This window comes from Sturnus vulgaris, unplaced genomic scaffold, assembly GCF_052056855.1.
Source record: "Sturnus vulgaris isolate bStuVul1 unplaced genomic scaffold, bStuVul1.hap1 Scaffold_1875, whole genome shotgun sequence".
Lineage (NCBI taxonomy): Eukaryota > Metazoa > Chordata > Aves > Passeriformes > Sturnidae > Sturnus > Sturnus vulgaris.
Genome location: NW_028276137.1, coordinates 20128 through 38752, shown reverse-complemented (window position 1 = coordinate 38752; position 18625 = coordinate 20128). Strand labels below are relative to the sequence as shown.

The window sequence follows — 18625 nt, the reverse complement described above, 5'->3', positions numbered from 1 at the left end:
CCCAAATTTTCCCCATTTTCACAATTCCCCCAAATTTCTCATTTTCACCCCAAAATCCCCATTTTTCACCCCAAAATCCCCATTTTTCACCTAAAATCCCATTTTTCAACCCCAAAATCCATTTTTCACCCAAATTTTCCCATTTTTCACCCAAATTTCCAATTTTTCCCAATTTTTCCCAAATCTTTTTCACCCAAAAACCCATTCATTCGACCCTAAAGCTCCTTCACCCAAAATCCCCATTTTTCACCAAAAATCCCCATTTTTCACCCCAATTTCCCAAATCCCCATTTTCCACCCCAAATTTCCTCATTTTCCACCCAAAAATCCCCATTTTCCTTCCACCCAAAATCCCATTTTTCCACCCAAAATCCCCATATTTTCACCCTTAAAAATCCCCATTTTTCACCCAAAATTCCCAAATTTCCACCCAAATTCCCAAATCCCCCATTTTATCCCCAATTCCCCAAATATCCCATTTTCCAACCCAAATCCCTTCCATTTTCCATTCACCCAAAAATCCCCATTTTTTCACCATAAAATCCCCATTTTCCAACCCAAAATCCCCATTTTCACCCATTCCCAACAAATCCCCATTTTCCACCCCAAATTTCCCCATTTTCACCCAATTTTCCCCAAAATCCACATTTTTCACCCAAAATCCCCATTTTCCACCCCAAAATCCCCATTTTTTCACCCTAAAATCCCCTTCCCCAAATTCCCATTTCACCCAAATTCCCAAAATCCCTTTCCCAAATTTTCACCCCAATCCCATTCCCCAAAATCCCATTTTCACCCAAATTTCCCCATTTTCCCACCCACCCAAAATCCCCATTTTATCACCACAAAATCCCCATTTTCAACACAAAATCCCCAATTTTCACCCATAAAATGAACCCATTTTAACCCCTAAAATCCCATTTCACCAAATTTCCCAAAACCTCCATTCACCCCAAATTTCCCATTTTTCACCCCAAATTTCTCATTTCCCACCCCAAAATCCCCCCATTTTCCAACTCAAAATCCTCATTTTTTTCACCATAAAATCCCCATTTTTCACCCAAAATTTTCCCATTTTTTCTCCCAAATTTTCCCAAATTTTCCATTTTTCCCCCAAATTCTCATTTTCCACCCCAAAATCCCCATTTTTCCACCCCAAAATCCCCATTTTTTCACCATAAAATCCTCATTTTTAACCCTAAAATCCCCATTTTCACCCAAATTTTCCCATTTTTTCACCCAAATTTCCATTTTTTTCCCATTTTTTCACCCAAAATTTCCATTTTTTCCCCATTTTTTTCCCCAAATCCCGTTTTTTTCCCCCCAGAATCCCCTGCCAGGAGCCTGCTGGGTGACGTTGAAGGCTCTCTCCAGGCTCCAAAATCCCCATTTTTTACCCAAAAATCCCCATTTTTAACCCAAAATCCCCATTTTTTAACCCCCAATTTTTCCCAATTTTTTTCACCCAAATTTTCCCAAAATCCCCATTTTTAACCCCAAAATCCCCATTTTTTTCACCATAAAATCCCCATTTTCCAACTCAAAATCCTCATTTTTTTCACCTTAAAATCCCCATTTTCAACTCAAAATCCCCAGATTTTCACCATAAAATGAAAATTTTTAACCCTAAAATCCCCATTTTTTCACCAAAATTTTCCCAAATTTCCCATTTTTCACCCCAAATTTCCCATTTCCCACCCCAAAATCCCCATTTTCCAACCCAAAATCCTCATTTTTTCACCCTAAAATCCCCATTTTTCACCCAGATTTTCCCATTTTTTCACCCCAAATTTCCCAAAATCTCCATTTTTCACCCCAAATTTCTCATTTTCCACCCCCAAATCCCCATTTTCCACTCAAAATCCCCAGATTTTCACCTTAAAATCCCCATTTTTTCACCCTAAAATCCCCATTTTTCACCCAAATTTTCCCATTTTTTCACCGAAATTTTCCCAAATTTCCCATTTTTTTCCCCAAATTTTCCCCAAATCCCGTTTTTTCCGCCCAGACTCACCTGCCAGGAGCTGCTGGGTGACGTTGAAGGCTCTCTCCAGGCTCTGGGGCTCGTCCAGGTCGGGGCAGGTGTCGCCCACCTGGGCAAACACCTGAGCCAGGGCCGAGCCCCCCAGGCGGTGCCGGCCCGGGGACACCTGGACCCACAGCAAAGAGCCTGGGGAGGTCATTAAGGGCAGTGATTAATTAAAATTAATTGGGATGGGATTAAAATGGAAATGGAGATGGAAATTGAAATTGAAATTGAAATTAAAATTAAAATACAAATAGAAATTAAAATTAAAATTGAAATTGAAATTGAAATTGAAATAGAAATTAAAATTGAAATTGAAATTAAAATAGAAATTAAAATTGAAATTAAAATTAGAATGGGAAATTGAAATAGAAATTAAAATCGAAATTGAAAGTGAAATGGAAATGGAAATAGAAATTAAAATTAGAATAGAAATAGAAATAGAAATAGAAATAGAAATAGAAATTGAAATTAAAATTAAAATTGAAATTAAATTGAAATTGAAATTAAAATGGAAATAGAAATTAAAATTGAAATTAAAATTAGAATGGAAATTGAAATTGAAATTGAAATGGAAATTGAAAATAAAATAGAAATTAAAATAGAAATTAAAATTGAAATTGAAATTGAAATGGAAATAGAAATGAAAATTAGAATAGAAATAGAAATAGAAATAGAAATTGAAATAGAAATTAAATTAAAATTGAAATTGAAATGAAAATTAGAATAGAAATAGGAATAGAAATAGAAATAGAAATTAAAATTAAAATTGAAATTGGAATTGAAATTAAAATTAAAATTAAATTAAAATGGAAATTAAAATAGAAATTAAAATTGAAATTAAAATTAGAATGGAAATTGAAATTAAAATTGAAATTGAAAATAAAATAGAAATTAAAATAGAAATTAAAATTGAAATTGAAATTGAAATGGAAATAGAAATGAAAATTAGAATAGAAATAGAAATAGAAATAGAAATAGAAATAGAAATAGAAATAGAAATAGAAATAGAAATAGAAATTAAAATTAAAATTGAAATTGGAATTGAAATTAAAATAGAAATAGAAATTAAAATTAGAATAGAAATAGAAATAGAAATTAAAATTGAAAGTGAAATGGAAATAGAAATTAAAATCAGAATAGAAATAGAAATAGAAATTAAAATTGAAATTGAAATTGAAATAAAAATTAAAATTGAAATTAAAATTAACATAGAAATTGAAATTGAAATTAAAATTAAAATTGAAATTGAAATTGAAATGGAAATAGAAATTAAAATTAGAATAGAAATAGGAATAGAAATAGAAATAGAAATTGAAATTGAAATTAAAATTGAAATTAAAATTGAAATTAAAATAGAAATTGCAATTTAAATTGAAATTGAAATGGAAATGGAAATTAAAATTAAATTGAAATTGAAATGGAAATAGAAATTAAAATCAGAATAGAAATAGAAATAGAAATAGAAATAGAAATAGAAATAGAAATAGAAATTAAAATTAAATTGAAATTGGAATTGAAATTAACATTGAAATTGAAATAGAAATGGAAATTGAAATTAAAATAGAAATTGAAATTGAAATTAAAATGGAAATAGAAATTAAAATCAGAATAGAAATAGAAACAGAAATAGAAATTAAAATAGAAACTAAAATTGAAATTGAAAGTGAAATCGAAATTAAAATAGAAATTGCAATTTAAATTGAAATTGAAATGGAAATAGAAATTAAAATTAAAATTGAAATTGAAATGGAAATAGAAATTAAAATTAGAATAGAAATAGAAACAGAAATAGAAATAGAAATAGAAATAGAAATAGAAATTGAAATAGAAATTGAAATTAAAATTAGAATTGAAATTGAAATTAAAATTGAAATTGAAAGTGAAATGGAAATAGAAATTAAAATTAGAATAGAAATAGGAATAGAAATAGAAATTGAAATTAAAAATAAAATTAAAATTAAAATAGAAATTGAAATTAAAATGGAAATAGAAATTAAAATTAGAATAGAAATAGCAATTGAAATTAAATAGAAATTGAAATTATAATAGAAATAGAAACTAAAATTGAAATTGAAATTGAAATTGAAATTGAAATTGGAATTGAAATTGGAATGGAAATGGAAATGGAAATTGAAATGGAAATTAAAATTGAAATAGAAATTGAAATTAAAATTGAAATAGGAAAAAAAATAGAAATAGAAATAGAAATAGAAATAGAAATACAAATACAAATAGAAATAGAAATACAAATAGAAATTAAAATTAGAATAGAAATAGAACTAGAAATAGAAATTAAAATTAAAATAGAAATTGAAATTAAAATAGAAATCAAAATTGAAATGGAAATTGAAATTAAAATTGAAATTAAAATTAAAATAGAAATAGGAATAGAAATAGAAATTAAAATTAAAAGTAAAATTAAAATTGAAATAGAGCTAAAAATTAAAATAGAAAAAGAAATAGAAATAGGAATAGAAATTAAAATTAAAAATAAAATTAAAATTAAAATAGAAATTAAAATTAAAATGGAAAAGAGAAATTGAAATTAGAAAAGAAATAGAAATTAAAATTGAAATTGAAAGTGAAATGGAAATTGGAATTGGAATTGAAATAAAAGAAAAATTAAAATTAAAATAGAAATAGAAATTAAAATTAAAATGGAAATTGAAATTAAAATTAAAATGGAAATTGAAATTGAAATTAAAATTGAAATTGAAATTGAAATTAAAATGGAAATAGAAATTAAAATTAAAATTGAAATTGAAATTGAAATTGAAATTAAAATTGAAATAGAAATAGAAATTAAAATTAAAATGGAAATTGAAATTGAAATTAAAATTAAAAATAAAATTAAAATTAAAATAGAAATTAAAATCAAAATGGAAATGAAAACAGAAGTAGAAACAGAAATTAAAAGTAAAATTAAAATTAAAATTAAAATAGAAACGAAAACAGAAATAAAAATAAAAATAAAATTACAAAATAAAAACAAAAATAAAATAAGTCAAGAAACCGGGCCGGGAAATGGGGAGAATTGACCCGGAAATGGGAAAATTGACCCGGAAATGGGGAAAATCCACCCGGAAATGGGGAAAATTGACCCGGAAATGGGGAAAATCCACCCGGAAATGGGGAAAATCCACCCGGAAATGGGGAAAACTGACCCGGAAATGGGGAAAATCCACCCGGAAATGGAAAATTGACCCGGAAATGGGGAAAATCCACCCGGAAATGGGGGAAATCCACCCGGAAATGCGGAAAATTGACCCGGAAATGGGGAAAATTGACCCGGAAATGGGAACATTGACCCGGAAATGGGGGAAATCCACCCGGAAATTGGGAAAATTGACCCGGAAATGGGGGAAATCCACCCGGAAATTGGGAAAATTGACCCGGAAATTGGGAAAATTGACCCGGAAATGGGGGAAATCCACCCGGGAATGGCCAAAATTGACCCGGAAATTGGGAAAATTGACCCGGAAATGGGGAAAATCCACCCGGAAATGGGGGAAATCCACCCGGAAATGCGGAAAATTGACCCGGAAATGGGGAAAATTGACCCGGAAATTGGGAAAATTGACCCGGAAATTGGGAAAATTGACCCGGAAATGGGGGAAATCCACCCGGAAATTGGGAAAATGACCCGGAAATTGGGAAAATTGACCCGGAAATGGGGGAAATCCACCCGGGAATGGCCAAAATTGACCCAAAATTTGGGAAAATCGACCCCAAAAACGAGCTCAGAGAAATCGGCACCAAAAAGGGACAAAACGACCCCAAAATGGCCCCAAAATGGCCCCAGGTGTGTCCCAGGTGTGTCCCAGGTGTGTCCAGGTGTGTCCCCAGCTGTCCCCAGGTGTGTCCCCAGGTGTCCCCAGCTGTCCCCAGGTGTGTCCCCCAGGTGTGTCCCCAGCTGTCCCCAGGTATGTCCAGGTGTGTCCCCAGGTGTCCCAGGTGTGTACAGGTGTGTCCCAGGTGTCCCCCAGGTGTCCCCAGGTGTCCCCAGGTGTGTCCAGGTGTATCCCCCAGGTGTGTCCCAGGTGTGTCCAGGTGTCCCCAGGTGTGTCCAGGTGTATCCAGGTGTGTCCCCAGGTGTGTCCCAGGTGTGTCCAGGTGTGTCTCAGGTGTGTCCCAGCTGTCCCCCAGGTGTGTCCCAGCTGTCCCCAGGGTGTCCCAGGTGTGTCCCAGCTGTCCCAGGTGTCCCCAGGTGTCCCCAGGTGTGTCCCAGCTGTCCCAGGTGTCCCCAGGTGTGTCCCAGGTGTGTCCAGGTGTCCCCAGGTGTGTCCAGGTGTGTCCCCAGGTGTCCCCAGGTGTGTCCAGGTGTGCTGTCCCCTCACCTCTCTCGTTGGGACATTTGAGGTCGGGGGGTGACGGTGGCGGTGACGTCGGGGCACACGGCGTAGGCCGAGATCACCAGGGCACCTGTGGGGACAGCGGGGGACACCTGTGTCACCTCGGGGACACCTGAGTGTCACCTGGGTCACCCCAGTGTCACCTGTGTCACCTCAGGGTCACCTGAGTGTCACCTGGGTCACCTCGGGGTCACCTGGGTCACCTCAGTGTCACGTGTGTCACCTCGGGGTCACCTGAGTGTCACCTGGGTCACCCCAGTGTCACCTGTGTCACCTCAGGGTCCACCCTGAGTGTCACCTGTGTCACCTCAGGGTCATCAACGTCACCTCAGGGTCACCTGCGTCACCTCGGGGTCACCTGAGTGTCACCTGGGTCACCTCAGGGACACCTCAGGGTCACATGTGTCACTTCAGAGTCATCTGTGTCACCTCAGTGTCACCTGTGTCACCTGCTTCACCTCAGGGTCACCTGAGTGTCACCTGCGTCACTTCAGAGTCACCTCAGTGTCACCTGTGTCACCTCAGGGTCACCTGAGTGTCACCTGGGTCACCTGAGTGTCACCTGTGTCACCTCAGCATCACCTGCGTCACCTCAGGGTCACCTGAGTGTCACCTGGGTCACCTCAGGGACACCTCAGGATCACCTGTGTCACTTCAGAGTCACCTGTGTCACCTGTGTCACCTCAGAGTCACCTGTGTCGCTTCAGAGTCACCTGTGTCACCTGTGTCACCTCAGGGTCACCCCAGGGTCACCAGGGTCACCTGTGTCACCTCAGGGTCACCTCAATGTCACCTAGGTGTCACCTGTGTCACCTCAGGGTCATCAACGTCACCTCAGGGTCACCTGGGTGTCACCTGGGTCACCTCAGTGTCACTAATGTCACCTGGCTGTCACCTGTGTCACCGAGATGTCACCAATTCTGTCACCTCAGTGCCACCACAGTGTCACCTGGATGTCCCCAATGTCCCCAATTCCCCCCAATGTCCCCAATCCCCCCAATGTCCCCAGTGTCCCCAATGTCCCCAATCCCCCCCAATGTCCCCCAATGTCCCCCAATGTCCCCAATGTCCCCAATGTCCCCAATCCCCCCAACCCCCCAATGTCCCCAATGTCCCCAATGTCCCCCAATGTCCCCCAATGTCCCCAATGTCCCCAATGTCCCCAATGTCCCCAATGTCCCCCAATGTCCCCAATGTCCCCAATCCCCCCAGTGTCCCCCAATGTCCCCAATGTCCCCAATGTCCCCAATGTCCCCAATTCCCCCAATGTCCCCCAATGTCCCCAATGTCCCCAGTGTCCCCAATTCCCCCAATGTCCCCAATGTCCCCAATGTCCCCAATGTCCCCAATGTCCCCAATGTCCCCCAGTGTCCCCAATGTCCCCAATGTCCCCAGTGTCCCCAATCCCTCCAATGTCCCCAGTGTCCCCAATCCCTCCAATGTCCCCAGTGTCCCCAATGTCCCCAATGTCCCCAACGTCCCCCCCACCCCCCGCAGTGTCCCCGTTGTCACCAGGTGCCATCACGGTGTCTGTCCCCACTCTGGCCGCCATGCTGAGCGAGTCCTTGCCGCCATCGATGGCCACCCCCAGGCGGTGCAGGGCCACCACCAGAGCGTCACACGCGGCCACCAGGGCCCCGCCCTCCGAGCCCAGCTTGGAGCCCCACATCCAATTGCCAGAGCACTTGACATCCTGGGGACATCGGGGACACACAGGGGACATCGGGGACATCGGGGACATTGGGGGGGATTGGGGACATTGGGGACATTGGGGACATTGGGGGGATTGGGGACATTGGGGACATTGGGGACATTGGGGGGATTGGGGACATTGGGGGGATTGGGGACATTGGGGACATTGGGGGGATTGGGGACATTGGGGACATTGGGGACATTGGGGACATTGGGGGGATTGGGGACATTGGGGACATTGGGGACATTGGGGACATTGGGGGATTGGGGACATTGGGGGGATTTGGGGGGATTGGGGACATTGGGGACATTGGGGACATTGGGGACATTGGGGGGATTGGGGACATTGGGGACATTGGGGACATTGGGGGACATTGGGGACATTGGGGGACATTGGGGGACATTGGGGGACAGGGAGGTGTCACAAGCAGAGGGGACACGCACAGACAGAGACACAGAGAGATGGGGGAGGGGACAGGTCAGTGTCACCGCCTGTCACCTCCCCCCCCCGCTGCCACCCCCAGCCCCCGCCCATGGCACCACCCCCCCAATGTCCCCAAAATGTCCCCAACGCCCCCAATGTCCCCAATGTCCCCAATGTCCCAAACATCCCAAATATCCCAAATCCCCCCCAGTGTCCTCAAGTGTCCCCGAAGTGTCACCTTCAGGTGTGTCACCCACACCCACACCAGGTTGGTGATGGCCTTGGCCAGCGCCCAATGTCCCCAGTGTCCCCAATGTCCCCAACCCCCCCAATGTCCCCAATGTCCCCCAATGTCCCCAATCCCCCCCAATCCCCCCGATGTCCCCAAGTGTCCCCAGAGTGTCACCTTCAGGTGTGTCACCCGTGCCCACACCAGGTTGGTGAGGGCCTCGGCCAGCGCCCGATGTCCCCAATGTCCCCAACATCCCAATCCCCCCAATGTCCCCAGTGTCCCCAAATCCCCCCAATCCCCCAATGTCCCCAATGTCCCCAATCCCCCCAATGTCCCCAATGTCCCCCAATCCCCCCAATGTCCCCCAATGTCCCCAATGTCCCCAATCCCCCCAGTGTCCCCAATCCCCCCAATGTCCCCAATGTCCCCAGTGTCCCCCAATGTCCCCAATGTCCCCAATGTCCCCAACGCCCCCAATCCCCCCAATCCCCCTGACGTCCCAAGTGTCCCCAATGTCCCCAATGTCCCCAAGTGTCCCCAGAGTGTCACCTTCAGGTGTGTCACCCGTGCCCACACCAGGTTGGTGAGGGCCTCGGCCAGCGCCAGGCGCGCCCCGGCCGCGGGGTCCAGCAGGCCTTTGATTGGCTGCTCGCCGATGGCGGTGGCCCGCGCCCGTGTCCCCAAAGTGGGACAGGGCCACCACGGCCACGTCGGCCAGAGGAGTGTGCAGGGGACCCACGCACTGCTGCTGGGCCACCAGGCCTGTCACCGAGCGGTCCACCTGGGGACAGAGGGGACAACGGGGACGTTGGGGACATTGGGGGGATTGGGGACATTGGGGACACTGGGGACATTGGGGGACATTGGGGGGTTTGGGGACATTGGGGACATTGGGGACACTGGGGGACATTGGGGGACATTGGGGGATTGGGGACATTGGGGACACTGGGGGACATTGGGGACATTGGGGGGGATTGGGGACACTGGGGGGATTGTGGGCGTTGGGGACATTGGGGACATTGGGGACATTGGGGACATTGGGGGATGGGGATTGGGGACATTGGGGACATTGGGGGACATTGGGGACATTGGGGACATTGGGGACATTGGGGACATTGGGGGGGATTGGGGGGGATTGGGGACATTGGGGACATTGGGGACATTGGGGACATTGGGGGACATTGGGGACATTGGGGGGATTGGGGACATTGGGGACATTGGGGACATTGGGGACACTGGGGGGATTGGGGACATTGGGGGGATTGGGGACATTGGGGACATTGGGGGGATTGGGGACATTGGGGACATTGGGGACATTGGGGGGATTGGGGACATTGGGGACATTGGGGACATTGGGGACACTGGGGGGATTGGGGACATTGGGGGGATTGGGGACATTGGGGACATTGGGGGGATTGGGGACATTGGGGACATTGGGGACATTGGGGGGGTTGGGGACACAAAAGGGGACCTGGGTGGGGGTGGCACAGGTGACACCAGGTTGCTGCTGAGGTCACACAGGTGACACACAAGTGACATTGAGGACACACAGGTGTGGCACAGGTGGCTCAAGTGACGTTAATGATACACACAGGTGACACAGGTGACACAGACAAGTGACACAGGTGACATAAAGGTGACACAGGTGTGACACAGGTGTGACACCTTGTTGGTCAGGTACCTCTTGCTGGGGTTTGGGGTGGGGTCGGGGTAACACAGGTGACACAGACAGGTGACACACAGGTGACACACAGGTGACACAGGTGACACACAGGTGACACACAGGTGTGACGCTCACCTTGTTGGTCAGGTACCTCTTGCTGGGGTATGGGGTGGGATTGGGGTAACACAGGTGTGACAGGTGACACAGGGGTGACATTAACGACACAGACAGGTGACAGGTGTGACACAGACAGGTGACACACAGGTAACACAGGTGACACACAGGTGACACACAGGTGTGACATTAATGACACACAGGTAACACAGGTGACATTAATGACACAGACAGGTGACAGGTGTGACACAGACAGGTGACACAGGTGACACACAGGTGACACACAGGTGACACACAGGTGTGTGGCTCACCTTGTTGGTCAGGTACCTCTTGCTGGGGTATGGGTTGGGGTTGGGGTAACACAGGTGACATTAATGACACAGACAGGTGACACAGGTGACACACAGGTGACACAGGTGACACACAGGTGACACACAGGTGACACACAGGTGACACACAGGTGTGACGCTCACCTTGTTGGTCAGGTACCTCTTGCTGGCCACGGCCGGCAGGCGCAGGAGCCGCTCGAGCGCCGCCCGCACCGAGAGCGACGGGGGCAGGGCCAGGGGACGGCGGGGGAGGGGACACAGCGACAGCCGGAACTCCTGAGAGGGGACGGCGGGGCACGGGGGACCGGAAATGGGGGACGGACAGACCGGAAATGGGGACGGACAGACCGGAAATGGGGACGGGAAGAGCGGAAATGGGGGAGGAAAGAGGGGAAATGGAAATGGGGGACGGACAGAGCGGAAATAGGGACGGGCAGAGCGGAAATGGGGACGGGAAGACCGGAAATGGGGGAGAAAAGAGCGGAAATGGGGGAGGAAAGAGAGGAAATGGGGGAGGAAAGAGAGGAAATGGGGGACGGACAGACCGGAAGTGGGGGACGGGCAGACCGGAAATGGGGGAGGAAAGAGCGGAAACGGGGGCGGGCAGACGGGAAGTGGGGGCGGGCAGAGCGGAAATGGAAATGGGGCACGGGCAGAGCGGAAATGGGGGAGGAAAGAGCGGAAATGGGGACGGGAAGAGCGGAAATGGGGGAGGAAAGAGCGGAAATGGGGGAGGAAAGAGTGGAAATGGGGGACGGACAGAGAGGAAATGGGGGCGGGCAGACCGGAAATGGGGGAGGAAAGAGCGGAAATGGGGGACGGGCAGACCGGAAATGGGGGACGGACAGACCGGAAATGGAAATGGGGGGAGGGCAGAGTGGAAATGGAGGCGGACAGACCGGAAATGGGGGGCGGACAGACCGGAAATGGGGGCGCGCAGACCGGAAATGGGGGCGGAAATGGGGGAAAAGGGTCGGAAATGGGAAATTTGGGGGAAAAATGGGAAATTTGAGGGGAAATGGGAAATTTGGGGGGGGAATGGGAAAATTTGGGGAGAAATTGGGGGGAAATGGGAAATTTGGGTGAAAAATGGGAAATTGGGGGAAATTTGGGGGAAAATGGGAAAATATGGGGGAAAAAGTGGAAATTTGGGGGGAAAATGGGAAATTTGGGGGGAAAAAAGTGAAAATTTGGGGAGAAAAGGGAAAATTGGGAGAAAAAATGGAAATTTGGGGGGAAAATGGGAAATTTGGGGGGAAATTGGGGGAAAAAGTGGGGGAAAGGAGAAAATTGGGGGGAAAAGGGGAAATTTGGGGAAAAAAGTGGAAATTTGGGGGAAAAACGGAATTTGGGGGGGAAAAAGGGAAAAATTGGTGGAAAAAAGGGAAATTTGGGGGAAAATGGGGGGAAAGTGGGGGGGAAAGTGTGGGGAAAGATGAAATATGGGGAAAAATATAAAATTGGGAAAAATCAAATTAAGGAGAAAAAAAGAGAAATTTGGGGGAAAAAAGGTGAAATTCGGGGAAAAACAGGAAATTGGGGAAAAAAAGTGGAAATTTGGGGGAAAAAAAGAGAAAATTGGGGAAAAATTGGGGGAAATTGAGGAAAAAATTCAAATGTGTGGGGAAAGGTCCCCCCCTCAATTTTGGGGCTTTTTTGGGGATCCCAATTTGGGATTTTCCTCCCCGTTTTTTTTGGGGTCTCCCCCACACTTTTTGGGGTCCCTTTTTTGGGTTCTCCTCCTAAATTTTGGGGCTATTTTTGGGGTCCCTTTTTTGGGATTTCACCCCAAATTTTGGGGGTTTTGGGATTTTCTTCCCCAATTTTTGGGGTCCCCCCCACGCTTTTTGGGGTCCCTTTTTTGGGGTTCTCCTCCCAAATTTTGGGGCTATTTTTGGGGTCCCTTTTTGGGATTTTTCCCCTCAATTTCTGGGGTCCCCCCCACACTTTTTGGGGTCCCTTTTTGGGGTTTCCCTCCCAAATTTTGGGGTCCCTTTTTTGGATTTCCCCTCAAAATTTTGGGGCTATTTTTGGGATCTCTCTTTTGGGATTTTTCCCCTCAATTTTTGGGGTCCCCTCTCACTTTTTGGGGTCCCTTTTTGGGGTTTCCCCCCCAAATTTTGGGGTCCCTTTTTTGGATTTCCCCTCAAAATTTTGGGATCCCTTTTTGGGATCCCATTTTGGGATTTTCTTCCCCAAATTTTGGGGTCCCCCCCACACTTTTTGGGGTCCCTTTTTTGGGTTCTCCTCCCAAATTTTGGGGCTATTTTTGGGGTCCCTTTTTGGGATTTTCCCCCCAATTTTTGGGGCCCCCCCCACACTTTTTGGGGTCCCTTTTTGGGGTTTCCCTCCCAAATTTTGGGGTCCCTTTTTTGGATTTCCCCTCAAAATTTTGGGGCTATTTTTGGGATCTCTCTTTTGGGATTTTTCCCCTCAATTTTGGGGTCCCCTCTCACTTTTTGGGTTCCCTTTTTGGGGTTCCCCCCCCCAAATTTTGGGGCCATTTTTGGGATTTCCCCTCAAAATTTTGGGATCCGTTTTTGGGATCCCATTTTGGGATTTTCTTCCCGAAATTTTGGGGTCCCCCCACACTTTTTGGGGTCCCTTTTTTGGGTTCTCCTCCCAAATTTTGGGGCTATTTTTGGCATCTCTCTTTTGGGATTTTTTCCCTCAATTTTGGGGTCCCCTCTCACTTTTTGGGTCCCTTTTTGGGGTTTCCCCCCCAAATTTTGGGGTCCCTTTTTTGGATTTCCCCTCAAAATTTTGGGATCCCTTCTTGGGATCCCATTTTGGGATTTTCTTCCCCAAATTTTGGGGTCCCCCCACACTTTTTGGGGTCCTTTTGGGGTTCTCCCCCCCAAATTTTGGGGCTATTTTTGGGATCCCATTTTGCGATTTTTCCCCCCAATTTTTGGGGTCCCCCCCATACTTTTTGGGTTCCCTTTTTGGGGTTTCCCTCCCAAATTTTGGGGCCATTTTTGGGATTTCCCCCAAAATTTTGGGATCCCCTTTTGGGATCCCATTTTGGGATTTTTCCACCCAAATTTTGGGGTCCCCCCCCACTTTTTGGGATCCTTTTTTGGGATTTTTCCGCCCAAATTTTGGGGTCCCCCCCACACTTTTTGGGTTCCCTTTTTGGGGTTTCCCTCCCAAATTTTGGGGTCCCTTTTTTGGATTTCCCCCCAAAATTTTGGGATCCCTTTTTGGGATCTCATTTTGGGATTTTCTTCCCCAATTTTCGGGGTCCCCCCACCACTTTTTGGGGTCCCTTTTTGGGGTTTCCCCGCCCCAAATTTTGGGATTTCCCCACTCACCTTTTGGGGCATCTTGCCCAGCACCCACTCGAGCTCGAGGTTGACGGGGGTGGGGAGCCCCTCGTGGGACCCCCCCTCGGGCACCGGCGCCGCCAGGTCATCGACCAGCACGATCTGGGGGGGACAGCCCGAAATCACCCCAAAAACACACAAAAACAGCCCAAAAAATAGCTAAAAAACAGCCCGAATTCACCCCAAAAACACACAAAAACAGCCCCAAAAACCAGCTCAAAAACAGCCCGAATTCACCCCAAAAACAGCCCAAAAAAACAGCTCAAAAACAGCCCGAATTCACCCCAAAACCAGCCCCAAAAACAGCCAAAAACCAGCCCAGAAACAGCCAAAAAATATCCCAGAAATAACCCAAAACCAGCCCCCGAAATCACCCAAAAATAGCCCAAAACCAGCCCAGAACTGCCCAAAAACAGCCCAGAAACAGCCCAGAAACTGCCCCCAAAATCACCCCGAAATCACCCCAAAACCACCCAAAAATATCCCAGAAACAGCCCAAAAACAGCCCCCGAAATCACCCAGAAACTGCCCCGGAAACCACCCAAAAACAGACCCTGAAATCACCCCAAAAACAGCTCAAAACCAGCCCAAAAAGAGCCCCGAAACAGCCCAGAAACAGCCCAGAAACAGCCCAGAAACAGCCCAAAAATAGCCCCCAAAATCACCCTAAAACAGCCCAAAAACTGCCCAAAACCAGCCCAGAAACAGCCCAGAAACTGCCCCCAAAAACACCCCGAAATCACCCCAAAAACACCCAAAAATATCCCAGAAACAGCCCAAAAACAGCCCCTGAAATCACCCAAAAACAGCCCCTGAAATCACCCCAGAATCACCCAAAAACAGCCCAAAAACTCCCAGAAACTGCCCCGGAAATCACCCCAAAACCAGCCCAAAATCAGCCCAAAACCAGCCCCAAAACAGCCCAAAAACAGCCCAGAAACAGGCCAAAACCAGCCTGATATCACCCCAAAACCAGCCCCAAAACAGCCCAGAAAAAGCCAAAAAACATCCCAGAAACTGCCCCTAAAATCACCCAAAATCACCCCAAAACCAGCCCCAAAAAATCCCAAAAACAGCCCAGAAATTGCACCCAAAATCACCCCAAATCACCCCAAAACCAGCCCCAAAACAGCCCAGAAACTGCCCCCCAAACGACCCCAAAATCACCCAAAACCAGCCCAAAAACAGACCCTGAAATCACCCCAAAACCACCCCAAAATATCCCAGAAACAGCCCAAAAACTGCCCCAAAACAGCCAAAAAACAGCTAAAAAACACCCAAAAATATCCCAGAAACTGCCCCAAAACCAGCCAAAAAACAGCTAAAAAACTGCCCAAAACCAGCCCAGAAACTGCCCAAAAACTGCCCCAGAAACTGCCCCCAAAAACACCCCGAAATCACCCCAAAATCACCCAAAACCAGCCCAAAAACAGCCCCCAAAACAGCCCAGAAACTGCCCCCAAAATCACCCCAAATCACCCCAAAACCAGCCCAAAAACAGCCCCAAAACAGCCCAGAAACAGCCCAAAAACTGCCCCAAACCAGCCCCCGAAATCACCCAAAACCAGCCCAAAAACTGCCCCAGAAATCACCCTAAAACAGTCCAAAACCAGCCCCAAAACCAGCCCCTGAAATCACCCCAGAATCACCCAAAAACAGCCCAAAAACTCCCAGAAACTGCCCCAGAAATCACCCCAAAACCAGCCCAAAATCACCCCAAAATCACCCAAAACCATCCCAAAACCAGCCTGAAATCACCCCAAAAACAGCCCAAAAATATCCCAGAAACTGCCCCAAAACAGCCCCCAGAATCACCCAAAAACAGCCCAAAAACTCCCAGAAACTGCCCACAAAATCACCCCAAAACCAGCCCAAAATCAGCCCAAAAACAGCCCCAAAACACCCCAGAAACAGGCCAAAACCAGCCCAGAAAAAGCCAAAAAACATCCCAGAAACTGCCCAGAAACATCCCAAAAACAGCCCCTAAAATCACCCAAAATCAGCCCAAAACCAGCCCCAAAAAATCCCCAAAACAGCCCCAAAAAAGCCCAGAAACTGCCCCCAAAACCACCCCAAAATCACCCAAAACCAGACGAAAAACAGACCCTGAAATCACCCCAAAACCACCCCCAAAATATCCCAGAAACAGCCCAAAAACTGCCCCAAAACAGCCAAAAAACAGCTAAAAAACTGCCCAAAACCAGCCCAGAAACTGCCCAAAACCAGCCCCAAAACCACCCAAAATCACCCCAAAAACAGCCCAGAAATATCCCAGAAACAGCCCAAAAACTGCCCCCGAAATCGCCTCAAAATCACCCAAAACCAGCCCCAAATCACCCCAAAAACTGCCCAAACCAGCCCCCGAAATCACCCAAAACCAGCCAAGAAACATCCCAAAAACTGCCCCCGAAACACCCAAAAATAGCCCAAAACCAGCCCAGAAACTGCCCAGAATCACCCCAAAACAGACCCTGAAATCACCCCAAAACCAGCCCCAAAACAGCCCCAAAACAGCCCAGAAACAGCCCCCGAATTCACCTCAAAATCATCCAAAACCAGCCAAAAAACAGCCCAGAAACAGCCCAAAACCAGCCTGAAATCACCCCAGAAAACAGCCCCAAAACCAGCCCAGAAACTGCCCCCAAAATCACCCCAAATCACCCCAAAACCAGCCCAAAACCAGCCCCAAAACAGCCCAGAAACTGCCCCAAACCAGCCCCCGAAATCACCCAAAACCAGCCCAAAACCAGCCCAAAAACTGCCCCAGAAATCACCCTAAAACAGTCCAAAACCAGCCCCTGAAATCACCCCAGAATCACCCAAAAACAGCCCAAAAACTCCCAGAAACTGCCCCCAAAATCACCCAAAATCACCCCAAAAACAGCCCCAAAACAGCCCAGAAACAGCCCAAAACAGCCTGAAATCACCCCAAAAAACAGCCCAAAAACAGCCCCAAAACAGCCCAGAAAAAGCCAAAAAACATCCCAGAAACTGCCCCTAAAATCACCCAAAATCACCCCAAAACCAGCCCCAAAAAATCCCAAAAACAGCCCCAAAAACAGCCCAGAAACTGCCCCCAAAATCACCCCAAAATCACCCCAAAATCAGCCCAAAAATATCCCAGAAACAGCCCAAAAACAGCCTCAAAACAGCCCCAAAACAACCCAAAAATCACCCCCAAAAACCCCCCAAAAACAGCCACAGGGGCCCCCAAAAATCCCAAAAATTATTCCAAAACGACCCCAAAAAAACCCCTCAGAAACAGCCCCTGAAATCACCCTAAAATCACCAAAAAAAACCCCAAAACCGTCCCCAAAATCACCCCCAAAACCACAAAAACGACCCCAAAAATCGACCCCAAAAAACCCCAAAACCACCCCCAGAACCCCCCCAAAAAAAAACCAAAAATGACCCTGAAAAAAAAAACAAAAAAACCCAAAACCACCCCAAAAACCACCCCCAGAACCCCAAAAAAACCCCAAAATGTTGCCAAAAAATGACAACCAAAAAACCACAAAAACGACCCCAAAAATCGACCCCCAAAAAACCCCAAAACCACCCCCAGAACCCCCCAAAAAAGCCCCAAAAATGACCCTGAAAAAAATCCCCAAAAGCCCCAAAACCACCCCAAAAACCACTCCCAGAACCCCAAAAAAACCCCAAAACCGTCCCAAAAAATGACAACCAAAAAACCACAAAAACGACCCCAAAAATCGACCCCAAAAAACCCCAAAACCACCCCCAGAACCCCCCAAAAAAACCCCAAAAATGACCCTGAAAAAAACCCCCAAAAACCCCAAAACCACCCCAAAAACCACTCCCAGAACCCCAAAAAAACCCCAAAACCGTCCCAAAAAATGACAACCAAAAACCACAAAAACGACCCCAAAAATCGACCCCAAAAACCCCCAAAATGTTCCCAAAAAATGACAACCAAAAACCACAAAAACGACCCCAAAAATCGACCCCAAAAAACCCCCAAAAAAACCCAAAAATGACCCTGAAAAAAAAAACCCCAAAAACCCCAAAACCACCCCAAAAACCACCCCCAGAACCCCAAAAAAACCCCAAAACCGTCCCAAAAAATGACAACCAAAAAACCACAAAAACGACCCCAAAAATCGACCCCAAAAAACCCCAAAACCACCCCCAGAACCCCCCAAAAAAAACCCAAAAATGACCCTGAAAAAAATCCCCAAAAGCCCCAAAACCACCCCAAAAACCACTCCCAGAACCCCAAAAAAACCCCAAAACGTTCCCAAAAAATGACAACCAAAAAACCACAAAAATGACCCGAAAAATCGACCCCCAAAAAACCCCAAAACCACCCCCAGAACCCCCCAAAAAAAACCCAAAAATGACCCTGAAAAAAATCCCCAAAAGCCCCAAAACCACCCCAAAAACCACTCCCAGAACCCCAAAAAAACCCCAAAACGTTCCCAAAAAATGACAACCAAAAACCAC

At 46.2% G+C, this 18625-nt stretch overlaps 1 protein-coding gene across 1 annotated transcript in view; it reads right to left on the bottom strand.

The window, feature by feature from the left end:
* Positions 1 to 2014: 2014 nt before the first annotated feature.
* The window catches only part of LOC148218367 (phosphoribosylformylglycinamidine synthase-like), a gene marked incomplete at both ends in the record, with an annotated part of 36733 nt that continues 20122 nt past the window's right edge, over positions 2015 to 18625 (bottom strand). Inside the window, 8 exon segments of the mRNA XM_088157841.1 lie at positions 2015 to 2170; positions 6367 to 6394; positions 6396 to 6451; positions 7894 to 8074; positions 9279 to 9395; positions 9397 to 9510; positions 10980 to 11111; positions 14150 to 14263. Of these exon segments, the coding sequence (XP_088013967.1) occupies positions 2015 to 2170; positions 6367 to 6394; positions 6396 to 6451; positions 7894 to 8074; positions 9279 to 9395; positions 9397 to 9510; positions 10980 to 11111; positions 14150 to 14263 (898 nt within the window).